Below are 14,307 nucleotides of genomic sequence, written 5' to 3' on the forward strand. Positions count from 1 at the left end.
ATATATATATATATATATATATATATATATATATATATATATACAGTATGTATATATATCTATCTATCTATCTATCTATCTATCTATCTATCTATATATATATATATATATATATATATATATATACAGTATGTATATATATCTATCTATCTATCTATCTATATATATATATATATATATATAGATATATACAGTATGTATATATATATATCTATATAGATATATAGATATATGTATATATAGCAGCTGGATAGCGTAGTGGTTAGACTACATGCCTTTGGAACAAGAAGTCAGTCATCAGTGGGCAAGAGACGAAAACAGGGCGTTGTTGGAATGCTACTACATAAGTAACCCTGGCGGAAGGGGTTACATTAATAGGAGCACTAGGTGCGGTGACTCCCAAGCTAGGCAAGTGGCTCCAGTAGATCCCGGGAACAACATCGGAGATCTCTGACCCTCAAGCTCCCAGGCCTCTGGTAGAGGACCCGAGCTTGAAGGATAAACCGCCCGCAGGGGCGAGCTGGGTGTACATATATATATATATATATACTGATACTGTGCTGCCAGTACATATATATATGTATATATATATATATATATATCCATCCATTCGCTTCCGCTTATCCTTTCCAGGGTCGCTGGGGGTGCTGGAGCCTATCCCAGCTGTCATAGGGCGAGAGGCGGGTACACCCTGGACAGGTCGCCAGTCTGTCGTGAGGGCCAACACACAGGGACAGACAACCATTCACGCCACATTCACTCACACATTCACACCTAGTGACACATATATATATATATATATATATATATATATATATATATATGTTTTAAAAGTTGTAGTTGTATATTTTAAAGGTTATTTTTGTACAAATCTAGATTAATCATAGCAAAATGAGGCCACATTCAGGAAGGAAGGTCTAAAAACTATTGACAGCTTCAGCTAAAAATAATCTGCGGCAGCTTGTTTTGAACTAGTTACACGTCCTGTTGATGCCCAAATGCATATGCATTCTGAGCAAACAGGGTTGGTAGGGCGTTGAAAGCAGAAAAGTAGCCAGCCATAGCTTGCATCTTGCATGTGGCTTACATGTGGCTTTGCTTGTTCTTTCACAAGCACTGATACTGGGACATACCACAATACTGGAAAGTGAAAAAGCACAAGACTTTTGCTGATTCAGTCAAACTATTTGCCTCGTCACTGTTAGCTTGTAAAGGTCAGTGTTTCCACCTATAAACATACATAAGGTCTCAGAAGTTTTGGAGAATCTTGATTAAGCAATGAAAAAACAAACAAACAAAAAGAAAACACATGGAACAATAAGTGAATAAGCCCCAGGATTCAGTGATTTCCTTTATCTGTGCAAGAAGTTTTGTACTCCCAGAATTTCCCCTGTAAGGGTGTTAGCATGTATATGTGTAACTGCCTATTCCCCCCCTCCCGGTTTGGCATGTGAGTAACGGTGTTACATATCAATATACTAAAATATATTTTACTTTATTTTCTTTTTTCATTTTTATTATGTCCTCGTTAAACACTTTGGTCAGCACTTGCAGTTTTCAAATTGCTTTATAAATAAGGTGGTTGGCAGGATGACTGACTTACAAAATGATCAGTTTGTATAATTATAACTTTTACAAAATGATTTCAATATTTCTGGGGTTTCCACACTTTAATACAAGTATACCATTGCACCTGATTGCCACTGACTGCACACATGCTTACCTGCAGAAAAGTTCTTGACATGTCTCCATGTCTAGTCATTTGTGGCTTCCCTTCATGTCCTATCCACAGTATGTGCACCAGCTCAGACACAACCAGTAGTCTGTTATCCAGAGCACATCATATACGAAGCTGTAATTCACCACAGGGTTGATAAGAACTTTCTAAACTACAATAAAATCTCTTTATATAATTTAAATAATGAATGAACAACCATTTTGGGTTCTGTGGGTTGTCTATTGGGTTATGTGTGGGTTTGTTCCAATGCAGGATGCTTGAGTTTGAAGGCCAGATCAACATCTTGCACTTTGTATTGTGTTTCCTGAACCGTTTTTGTCGCATAGTGGGACTCCTCCAGATTCTCATGTTCCTACTTCCTGATATTTAGATTTAGACTCATTTCCAAGAGAAGTACCAAGGACTCTGAGAAGAGCTCAAGAAGATGTGGAGCGTGAAGATAACAGTGGTCTCAGTGGTAATCAGAGCACTAGGTGCAGTGACTCCCAAGCTAGGCCAGTGGCTCCAGCAGATCCCAGCAACAACATTGTAGATCTCTATCCAGAAGAGCGCAGTACTAGGAACAGCTAAGATACTGCGCAGGACCCTCAAGCTCCCAGGCCTCTGGTAGAGGACCTGAGCTTGAAGGACAAACCGCCTGAAGGGGCAACAGGGGATTTTTTTCTTCAAATACTAGGCTGCATACAGCATGCAGTGAACCAGTGTGCTTCTGTTTTGATGTCTTTTGAATTTTTCCTTCATCGTTTCACACCTCTGTGAAGAGTTTCATCTTCCCTGTCCTTTGAATGTAAAGTGAATGATTTATATGATTTTGTATTTAATCAGCATGTCAACAGTTTGCAAATTATACAAAAACCACATCAACAAAACAGACAGACAAACAGACAGACAGGACACCACAATAAAGACTCTTGTTCAGTATTTTTCAGTTCATTGCATGTTTGATTATGAATAGGTGTCTGCTAAGCTCTGATAAACAGAAAACTAATTCAGTGCATCGACACTGGCAGCACAGTATCAGTGCAGCCAGTAAAGGTGTAGTTGTAGAAACCAAAACTACTTTGTTGGCTTAGGCAACAGAAAAACTTGGTTATGGTTGAAAATGATCTTGGTTTATCTACTCAGATATGAAACAAATTATGTAACATGGAATTAACATTTTGTGTGCAGGGAGATAAAGTGTGTGGCAATGCTGGTTTCACTTAATGTTATGTAAGTTATGGAAAATGTGATTTATTTTTTAGGGTACAATAACTTGAAAAAGAAATAACATAAATAACAGATAATTAAAAAAATTGATGGATGGATCGATTTGTAGCACACTAAGCTGCACACAGTATACACTTCCTGCAGTCAGCTTTAATCAAAACAATGGGTGTACGTCTGTGGTGGCCTCTTTTCATATTTTCCCTCATTATTTCTCACCTCGCAGAGAATTACTCAATAAGCATCTTCTTCTACTGTAAGTACCTGCCTACAATATCATGTCATGACAAAGAAAAAAAAAAAAAAAACCTGTTTGTTGGTCATTCATGTTTCAAAGTGTCAGATTAATTTTTGGCACTTACATTTTTTTCAAACGGTTGGTAAAACCTTTAGTTTTTAAACTCTATTTTTTGTGTAAACAGAAAATAGAGTTCAGAACAAAGTTTACGTTATCACTGGCAAAATCACAACACACTTATTTAAGCAATTGTGAAAGTATTCAGCCACTGTTAAAAGTTGTATTATCACTCTGTAAAAGTAGAGCTAACAGGTGATCCATGTCAGCTTTGTCTATCATCCTTTATTTTTAACAGACTGACAAGGACCTAAATTAACTTCACTAATTTTTTTAATATTTACATTTACAAAACAATTAAATGTAACAATTTGAAGCTCAAAGGTCGATAAAGACTAGCAGATCAAGTAGAGTATAATAAAATTATGAAATTACATTACAATTCTCAAAAAAGCAAACGTGTAACACAACATAACTTATGTTAGCAAAAGCAGTGTTTTTTTGTTCTGTCACCAGCTTGCAATAATATGTTTGCTTCTATATATGTAAATGGTTTGCAAATCTTTACAGGAAGTGCGTTTTGTCCTTCAGCCAATCACTGTGATTTCCACTTTGTAAACCTTAATCAGCTCATGACTAAATCTTCCTTTGAGTGGAAAGATATTAGTTATGAAAGAGAAGGCTGAGTTACCACAATGGTTGGAAGACTGGTTTCTTTGATGCTTCTAAGTACACTGTGTAAGTTTATCGTTGTAAACAATGTAAAACAAAATATATGAGGTTTGGTAATATTTGGCATTACATGATGAATATACTTTTTGAATGTTTTTTTCTGTTGTGTTCTAACTATTACTGTTTGTCTCTTTTCTTCAGCTTTGATTGAAATGAATGAGGCTCCTCAGCAGATCTCTTTAACTGTGGCTAAACCCGGAGATAATGTGACACTGACATGTGCGCTCTCTGGAAGTGATCAAGGGTTGTTTTACTGGTATAAGCTGAATTTTGGATATATGGTTCAAACAGTTGCTGAAGGAAGTTTTGACAAAATATTATTTCAAATTAACAACTCAAGATTCAGTGCCACACAAATGGGTAATGTGCTTTCTCTTATCATAAGAAATGTAAGCAAAAAAGATGAAGCAATGTACTTCTGTCAAGCAGGATCATCATTCAGTATGACATTTAAAAATGGCACAATTTTGGCAGTGAAAGGTATGTTAATTTCATTGTTTATATCATATCTGTGGCTAAACCCAAACAATTATAGTTCATGCTATTTTCTGTCTCTATGTGATTCCCACAGATCCTAAAACGCAAAATGCATTTGTAACCATGAAACAAACTCCAGAAGTGGGGCCAGTCCATCTGGGTAATGCAGTGACTATGCAGTGTTCGCTCCACTCCAAGAACAAAACTGAGACAGATCAGTGTCCATATGGTGAAACATCTGATAGTGGGACGTACTACTGTACTGTGGTAACATGTGGACAAATCCTGTTTGATGAAGGAGCTAAAGTGGAGACCAGTATGTTTGTAAAGTCTTATTTACGTCTTTAGTTATTTTGCTTGTTATTGCTGTCTTGGTTTCCAGGAATATATACTAGAGGGCTTCGCATGGTAGTTTGAGCCCTCTAAAATTGATGTGAGTTAGATGTGTGAGATAATTAGGTGATCATTGTGTTGATATGCAATATGATGTATCATTAGCTGCTGACAGCTCAAAATACTTTATATAAACGTTATAATGTTCTTATGTCTCACAGTCCACAGTGGTTGGAAATCTATAAACAAGATTTGCAGTTTAAAGCTTACAAGACTTATTGTAAGCTTTACAATGAAGCTGCTACTTTTGCTTTTTGTTCTTTCTCTCTGCATAAAAAATCATAAATGTATGAACTAACTTTTATGACAATTTATTACTGAGACACTGCACATCTTGGAAGTGGCTGCAGTCCTGAATGTTTTTTGTTTTTAGCTTTTTCTAAAAAAACGTCTTACTTCTGAAACTCAAAATTCATGCAGTGAATGAAAACTATTTATATGAAACTTTAATACTGTGACCGCGGTCACAGTGAGATATGTACATTATTATGCCATTACATAATTAGGATGTTAATTGTCTGCTGTGATGTTTTCTTATTCCAGAGGAGTTCCCGCTCGTTACTGTGCTTGGCGTACTGCTGGCCTGCTCTGTGTTTGTGAATTTTGCACTGATTCTCACCAAAAAGACAAAGGAAAGAAAAAAGAAAAAACAACCTCGTGAGCACTGCAAAGGTAAGTTAATCACATTTAATATAACGTAGCGTGCGTATATATGTATATGTATATGTATATCTATATATATCTCTCTCTATATATAGATATATATATATATATATATATATATATATATATATCTATACACATATATATGTATATATATGTACACAATGCTGGAAAAATTCCCAGGCAACTGACTTATTTTCGTTGCTCAAGAGTTGGGAGTTCGCCTTGTAATCGGAAGGTTGCCGGTTCGAGCCCCGGCTTGGACAGTCTCGGTCGTTGTGTCCTTGGGCAAGACACTTCACCCGTTGCCTACTGGTGGTGGTCAGAGGGCTCGGTGGCGCCAGTGTCCGGCAACCTCGCCTCTGTCAGTGCGCCCCAGGGTGGCTGTGGCTACAATGTAGCTTGCCATCACCAGTGTGTGAATGGGTGGATGACTGGATATGTAAAGCGCTTTGGGGTCCTTAGGGACTATTAAAAAGCGCTATATAAATACAGGCCATTTACTATTTACTGAACTGTAACCTCAGTTTGAAGTTCTTAGCTGACAGGAGTCGTACCCGGTGTGGTTGATATATGTGAAAAGGTTCCATTAGCTATTTATTTATGTATTTATAGTGTAGCCAAAGGGCAAAAGTTAAAAAGTCAATAAAATGCATGACCAATGAGATTAAAACATGTTAAAATATTAAAAGCTAATACTAATATCAATCATTATTTATACAAGAAACTATCTTGTAGGTTTCTTATGACATTTATAACTAGTAGTAGTGACGAAGTCCTTTTCTATCCTGATTGTTATTTGTACAGCTCAGAGCTTTTCATTTAATTTGTTGTTTTTATTTATTATGATATACACTTTTAATTAAGTCAGGGCATTTGTTTTTCTACCCTTTTAGTGCTATTTTTCTCAAAACTTTAAATAAATAATTCTCAATTGTGGCTCATGACTTGTCCCATATATATGTTCAACCTTTAAATTAAGCTCTTAAACAACTCTATTATAACTTTAAAATCATCAAATTGATATTTATTTGAACTTTTGCATTAATAAAATTTATGCAAATTTAAATTGTGCTCACCACAGCCATGAAAGTCATGAAATATTTTATTGGTTCTGATTAGAGAGGCCTTTCAGCTCACAGAACATCACCAGAGCAAAAGAAAGACTACAATCACCAGTTGCAGTATGTGACAAAGTTGGAGTCTGCTGAACTAAAAGATAAGAATTTAACAACAGCAGTCCGCGAAAGCAACCTGATGAGCCTACCTGTGGGGGAATGTAAGGGAAAGTCATGACTATAGTAAATCCACTGCACTGTTCTCTCAGATGAATGAAAAAAAGCTCAGTCTGTCTGACGATGTATTTATTGATAATTTGCATCTTTGAATATTTTTATAATTTATTGTATTTTACTGTATAAATACATTTGCCAGTTAAGTTGATTGTACACCAGATTGGCAGAGGATAGTTAACTTCTTCAGTTTTGGAAAAAGGGCCAACGATTATTTTAAAGCAATCAGTCATGTTTAACAAAATTAGTGAATTTTCAACATATTTCAGCACTTTCTGTGTGATATTTCTGTTCGGCTCTACTCAGTAGAGTGAACTGTCAAACTTCACAACTGCCAGAAATTTGAATTTTAAATTAATTCCTCGTGGTTCATGCAAGTTTTCTATAAAGCCATCTTTTTCTAAAACTATTATCAACATTTCCAGTACAATAGTGTATATAAGTGAACACAAACAAAAACTATTCCTACTTTACTAAAATTCAAATAGTTACTCAATAGATGAAGTCACAATTGTAGATAGTTAAACAGAAGTTGTTTCAAACGGATTTCATGAACATAAAAATGACTCCACCAGACTCAAGCAGCTGTTCCAGTAGTCAGATTTTAATCAATCAAAGTGGTAAAACAGGAGGTTAATGGTTTGAATTTGCAGGTGCTAAAATGTGCTTCTATCATCATGTATATAACTGAAGCTGCTGTGAGAGTAAATGGAGGCTCTGTACAGCATTACTATAGCTTTAAACAGTTTATTCTGGATTCTGACCTGACAAGGTGAAAAATAATTTTTTTTCACTGCTAATATCTTCTTTAATGAACAGGAAAAGTAGAAGTGTTTACTGATGTTGAACAGGAAAAATCATCTGGGGATCAAATGAGCAATGAGGTAAACACACACACACCATCTATAGCTATCCAAATATCCATATAATATCTATCTAATAATGAAATATAGGACTAGACTTTGATCATAATATTGGATAGGCACTGCACTTGATAGGTACTATCATTGACAAATTAAATACTGAATTTTTAAGGTTGAAACACACAGAACGAGTCAGATAAACATTCTGTAAAAGAAACAGGAAGCAGTTGGATGTTGTGAGATACAAGAAAGTGCAGACAGCAAAGGTAAAAAAAATATTTTTGATCTGAAGCTGAGGTGTCAAATGACAGTCTAGTAATGAATCACATCTGACATCCCACCAACAAGTCCTTTAAAGTGAACGATGACATTTTGGTTAGGTCACACTTTACTGTAATATGTCTACTTTAGATATGTGTTTTTATGATCGTAACTAGCAAATATGAAACACCTGCAGTTACCATTGCACGGAAACATGAAGTCATCTCATGTCAAATAAGCCTATCGTTTGAAGAGAAACAAACAGACAAGGCTTTGTGTTGTTCTCTGTGTTGTTTGTGTTTATGTGTCCTATGTGTTTAAAAATATTTTCAAATGTTTGTTCATTTCTGTTGATAATTTACAGGAGGGTGAAGAAGTAGGACTAAACTATGTGGCTCTGGATTTCCCCTCAAGAAGATCTTCAAGATGGAAGAGTAAGAAGGAGTCACCAGAGTGCACCATATACTCTGGCATCAGAGAGGGCCAGTAAAAGGCTGTCCCCATGAAAAATGCAGATTCCTCTGGCGTATAGTTGTGACCAAAAAGAAAATTACAATGAGGAGGGATTGTTTTCTTTTCTTCTGTTTCTTTTTTTTTTTTGGTTTGCTGAGAGAGGCTCTTTTTATTACCTTTATGAAGATTTTTTGCCAGGATTCCTGTTTTTGATTAAGGAGGTGGAGTAGTTAATATATATGCTGTGTATGTTTATTGCAAGGCTACGGAGCCCCACAAGGGACATGGGAGAAAAAAATTGCAGATGAACTTTTGCGAGATCTTGCAAAAATAGGCAGCATGCTTCAGAGGCCGCTAGCTCGAAGCTGACCGGGTGGTTGAGGCACGATGTGCTGGGAGTGCAGTATTCTCGCTGGCTCTTGTGGGTCTCAACAACCCAGTCAGCTTCAAACTGGTGGGTAACAAACGTCTCCTAAAACGTGAGAGCACTTTTGCAAATATTTGATGTGTTGATAAACTGAGCAGATATTTGAAGTTTACACAGCTACATTCTCGCCTGAAAAGATCTTAAAAGTTTATTTTGTGACCCAGAAAGCGTAATATTAAAACTAAGTAATATTGCTGCCGCAATTGTTGGAAACTGGAGTTGGCTGGGCCCGCGCTATTAAATTTGGGATAGGTTGGGACACAAAGGACGCATTTGGAGCAGCCTTCGAATTGGGACAGCCTTCGTCGTCTGGCTTGTCAGCTTCGAGCTGGTGGCCTCCGGAGGATGCGGCCTATTTTGCGACATCTCGCAAAAGTTCATCTTCATTTTTTTTTTCTCCCATGTCCCTTGCGGGGCTCCGTACAAGGCAGATTGGTAGCTGTGCAAAAAGATATACATTTTTTTAAGTAAAAGTCTTATGGGCAACAATTTATTTGCTGCTTATGTTCTTGTAACTTTTTAGTTTTTATATTCAAAGTTAAATAGCATCTTGCCTATCTGCCCACTGTAGTATCTGGGAATACTTTTATAAAAGATACTGGAAATAAACAATACTATTGCATCCATTGTTGGGGTTGTTATTCAAAAAAGTACCTCATTAACATACTAGTTTTTTTTTCTTAAAAGTGTAGAATGTACTCCACACACACAGATTATGCTCAGAGCTTCAACAACACTCCTCTCTCTTCTCCCGCCTCACTAAAAAGGGAAGAAAAGACCGTCATCAGTCCAAACGCCACCAGCCGTGTTCTCACCTGCCTCCCTGGCACCGCCCTATTGAGCTCACTGCACCATTCCTCCCCTGCAGCTGAGCCAGGGACCATGCCTCTGGCACAAAAAGTAATCCAGTAGTTAGATGTTCACACCATGAAACTGAAAGGTATGGTCACATAAATATTATTATTAACTACATAAACCACAAACTAAAGAACCACACACTGAAACAAATCTGTACTGTAATGAGGACTTGCATATTGATTTATTGATTGATGAAGCCTTTATTTGTCACTTGCAGTTGCCTGCAGCGAAATTGGACCTCTGCTAACCATACATACATTACACAAACATCACATTGGGGAGACAGGTCAGAACAGGGAGTGTAAAGAGAAACAATGAAATGTACAACACAATACGGCATTGGAAGAGAAAAAAGAGAACTCTGTTTAGGCTGAGCTAGAGGTAGGGGATGAGAATGAAAACAGAAAAGAAAAACTCTTCAGCACAAAAGCACATAAATCTTCACATCGTAACACCATGGAAACACATGACAAGGAACAGGGGTGGGTGAGTAGGGTTGGAGTAAGCCAATTTAGAAAGCAGCATCGGTTCGCGGCATCTCTGTGCAGTCCAGCTGATCCGCCGTCTGCATCGGATGGGGGACAAGCATCGGGGGGGAGCATGTGTCAGTGTACATGCGTATGTGTACGTGTGTGTGTGCATCCTGTGTTCAACTTAAGACAGTGTCCTGTCACCCAGTTAAGCAACAGTCCTTCAGCCAATGCAGGTGTCCTTGAAGGATTTTCTTTCTTTCTCTCTGCCTGGCTTGTGGCTAACCGAAGAACCCTTGTAATGCATTTCACTAGCTGGGCCCACATCCTCATTTTAGGTTTGACAGCGTTTTAGTAGATAAAAGCGAATGCTTTGACATGAATTGAGCTGCAGTTTGGGGAAGCCCTCGAAGGGGACTGGCGATGGCTCCCGGGCCTGGCAGATCCCCATGCACTAAATAGAAATGAAGAAGTTAAAGAACTGAGAACAAGGAGGGAGGGATGGTGGGGCACGTAAACGAGAATGAACAGCTTGCAGAACTGGGGGAACCTATGTAGATGACAACCGGAAGGAGCGTGTTTGGAGGCGTGGTCCTGCTCCTGAAATTCCGATACATAATCTCCAAGTGATGAGCTAATTCTAACTGCAAGACGATTACTGAATTCAGTAGATTAACTTGTTTCATTACTCAATTGCTGAAAACAATGATTTTATGACAATTGAACCCTACTCACTTGAGCTGGTTAGACAGTGGAAATCTTTATGATGATTTATGTGTCACCTAAGGGTGTTCAGCTTGTAGTTGGAGGTGAATGTGTCTTGTGAATATGTCCTTGTTTCCATTCTGTGAAATAAATGCACAAGGTCTAATATGACTGCGTCATTATACTGTTCTCAGCTGAGGCTATCAACTAACTATAAATACACCCAAATGTGTATTTCCTAAGCCTAAAAGAAGGACAAATGACAGAAACTGCATACATTACAGAAAACAGAATTTGTAACAGGATGTAAGGTTTGTTTTAAATTCAGGCCATGTTCAACACTGTCATTAGCATCAGTATTTTACTCCTCAACATTTACCACAGGTGGCCAAGTCCAAGTATCAGAGCAGCTGACATTCTTAGAGAGGCAATAAAAACATATTTTCTTGAGCTACTGCTCATTTCCTTTTCTTTACTAAGAAAATGGGAAAAAGGTGTGGTGATTTACTAAAATGTGGAAACATACAGAAACAAGCATACAGTATATAAGGGAAAGGGATTCTTCAACACAAAACAGCACAAAGTCAAGATTTCTTGTAATTTTTCAACTTGTCTTTCTCTGTCAAGATGATCCCATTCTGTTTCAACACTCTGGAGGCCAGTCTTATGACTAATAGTGTTGAACATGCTACCTTCACTGTTCATCTGGTATAGACAAGTCTTTTTTTAGGCCTGACATTACTTTGTTCTCCACTAGTCCAGTTTGCTGGGTTTTTTTAAAAAAAAAAAGAAAAAAGAAAGAAGATTTACTTAAAATGTTCTTAAAAAAACAAACAAACTCAAAGCGCTTTATACACCATGCCTTGCTCACCATTCATACTCATTCACACTCTGCTGGATGCATCATAGGGCAACTTGAGGTTAGTACTGTAGCTGTGTCCCAAAACGTAGGCTGCATCCTCCGGAGGCCGCATTTGAAGGCCGATTACGTCACAGCCAGGCGACGAAGGCTGTCCCAATTCGATGACTCCTTCAAATGCGGCTGACAAATGCGTCCTTCATTTCCCCGAATTTGAAGGATGAGTCGGGTGTGTCCTTCGTGGCCCACCATATCCCACAATTCAGAGCGTGGCCCAGCCAATTCCAGTTTCCAACAATGGTGGCCGCTACATTTCGAGAGGCATCAGATGAGTTGTTGTGAACTAGATTCATATCCTGTTGATGCCCACATACATATGCATTCTGAGTTAACAGGCTTGTTGGGGTGTGGGAAACACTGAAGTAGCCAGTTACAGCTTGCATCTTGCACTCCACTTGTGGCTTTGTTTGTTTTTCACAAGCACTGATACTGGCATTAGTTTTATGTTTACTTTCTATATCGTGCAATAACAAATATCTCATTAATTGTGCATTATTCTCTTAATTATAACAACAACAAAAACAAGAACAACAATGATAATAATAATAATAATAACTATTATTATTATTGTTATTATAAAATCATAAATCTAAAATACATTTAGAAAGAGGACACCACATACTCTAACTTATATCTTGTGTAAAAGAGTCAGAAAGCATAATTTCATTGGTTATTTTATTTTAATGTATGCAGTCTAGTCACTTTGATGAGTGATAAAACGCTACGTCCAGATGAACAGAGTCGACTTTTGGAAATGTACTTAACTGGATGATTGACAATGCATCAAAAGATGCAGTGTAGTCTACTTCAGATATAGTTATGAAACATATAGGCAATGTCTTATGTCAGTTCCTGAAATCAGAGGATTACAAGCCTACTCTGAAATGGTAAGGCCCACCAAGTGTGCTTACAGTGCAATGTTGTAGGCGTGTGAACAGGGTTGATTTCACCTGCATTTCATGTAGATTATGGAAAATGTATTTTAGGGTGCAATATTTGGCTAAATATAGAGTTGTATCATACTCAGCTGCATAAAACATGCAGTCAGTTTTTATCAGGAGTATCAGTAAACCACTGTGCTTCTGTTTTAACGTCTTTTGATTTTTTTCCCCTAATCATTTCTCACTTCCATGAAGCATTTCATTTTCTCTGTCTGTTGGATATAAATTGATTGAATTCTAAAATGACAATTTTGTATTTAGTCAACATGTCAACAATTTACAAATTACATAAAACAAAATCAGGGTAATAGCTTACAAAAGAAAGACAAATAAGAACAAACTCATCGTACAGACAAAAAGTTACAGATACAATATGGAAAGTGTGCCAGAGATAACAGACTTCAAGTCTATTTTGCAAATGAACTGAATGAAAAGCAAACTACTTTGATACTAAATCAAACACTCATCAGTCTAGAAGCAAAAGCACAAACAGATCGATAGACAAACAAAGAATACCACAATAAAACCCATGTCTCAGTTCACATATTTTCTGAAATACTTTCATATTCATTTAATTCAGTTTGATTGTGAGTAGGTGTCTGTTAGCTGTAGCCACCAAAACTATTCAGTTGGCTTGGGCACCAAAACTACCTGTTTAGGGTTAGAAGAATCATAGATCATAGTTTGTCTCCTCAGAGGAGGCTCAAGAAACATAGTTAGGCATCAACATTCATCTAAATGATATACATTTAGATTAAAGGTCATTTGAAGTGCAATGGAATATAAAGTACATGAAACCAGGCCACCAGAGAAACAAACAAACCAAAAACGATCAGATAAACTTTGCTTACACTCATTTTGATCTCATTGGAAACAAAAGTGTAAAGCAGATTTGTTGTACTGCATTGCTTTGTGAGAGGAAGGCTGATTTTTTCTATTACACAGAGAAAACCCGGGCTTTACTGTCAGAATTACACAATTTCAGCTATACATAGAAAAAAAATCTATAAATAAAATCAACTAAATACAAAGTTAATCCTCAGTTGGGAAACAAACTGTGTAACAAGGATTAAACATTTTGTTTGCAGGGATATAAAGTGTATTGCGGCTATGTGTGTCATAAACTGTGCGTGGAGCAGGCAGGATTGGCCCTAAATGCAGACTCATCAGGCAGGACTTAACACAAATACACAGCTTTATTGCTGGAATGAAAAGGAAATACAAACCAACTAAACTGGAAGATAATGAAACCTAAACTAAACCTAAAGGAAGATCATGACACAGGACCAAGGGAAACACTGAAATAAATAAATTTATTTCATAAACACACAGATGAATAACGAGGGAAGTGAAAACACACGGGGAACACCATACCTTCACAATAAAACAGGAAACATGACACAGGAGTGGAGGGGAGGCAGACAAACTGGGAGCGAGGGAACATGAAGGAGCACAAGGGAGAGAGAGACATGACAGACTGGGGAAACATGGATAAACATGACAAGCAGGGGGAAACAGAATGAAAAACGAAGGGGGAAAAAAAGACAAGAACTCACACCAAATATATAAACACAGACTTGCAGAGGACAAAGACACACAAGAGAATCTAATGTG

The 14,307-nt window shown here is 37.3% G+C and overlaps 1 protein-coding gene across 1 annotated transcript in view; it reads left to right on the forward strand.

Annotated features, from left to right (window-relative positions):
• Window positions 1-3,909: 3,909 nt before the first annotated feature.
• Window positions 3,910-14,307, forward strand: part of LOC116311885 (T-cell surface glycoprotein CD4-like) — a 52,145-nt gene continuing 41,747 nt past the window's right edge. Inside the window, exons 1-4 of the mRNA XM_039620612.1 lie at window positions 3,910-3,977; window positions 4,113-4,451; window positions 4,543-4,764; window positions 5,385-5,513. Coding sequence (XP_039476546.1) covers window positions 3,935-3,977; window positions 4,113-4,451; window positions 4,543-4,764; window positions 5,385-5,513 — 733 coding nt within the window. The 5' untranslated portion in view covers window positions 3,910-3,934. The remainder of the gene's footprint in view (window positions 3,978-4,112; window positions 4,452-4,542; window positions 4,765-5,384; window positions 5,514-14,307) is intronic.

Source organism: Oreochromis aureus, linkage group 2, assembly GCF_013358895.1.
Source record: "Oreochromis aureus strain Israel breed Guangdong linkage group 2, ZZ_aureus, whole genome shotgun sequence".
Classification (NCBI taxonomy): Eukaryota; Metazoa; Chordata; class Actinopteri; order Cichliformes; family Cichlidae; genus Oreochromis; species Oreochromis aureus.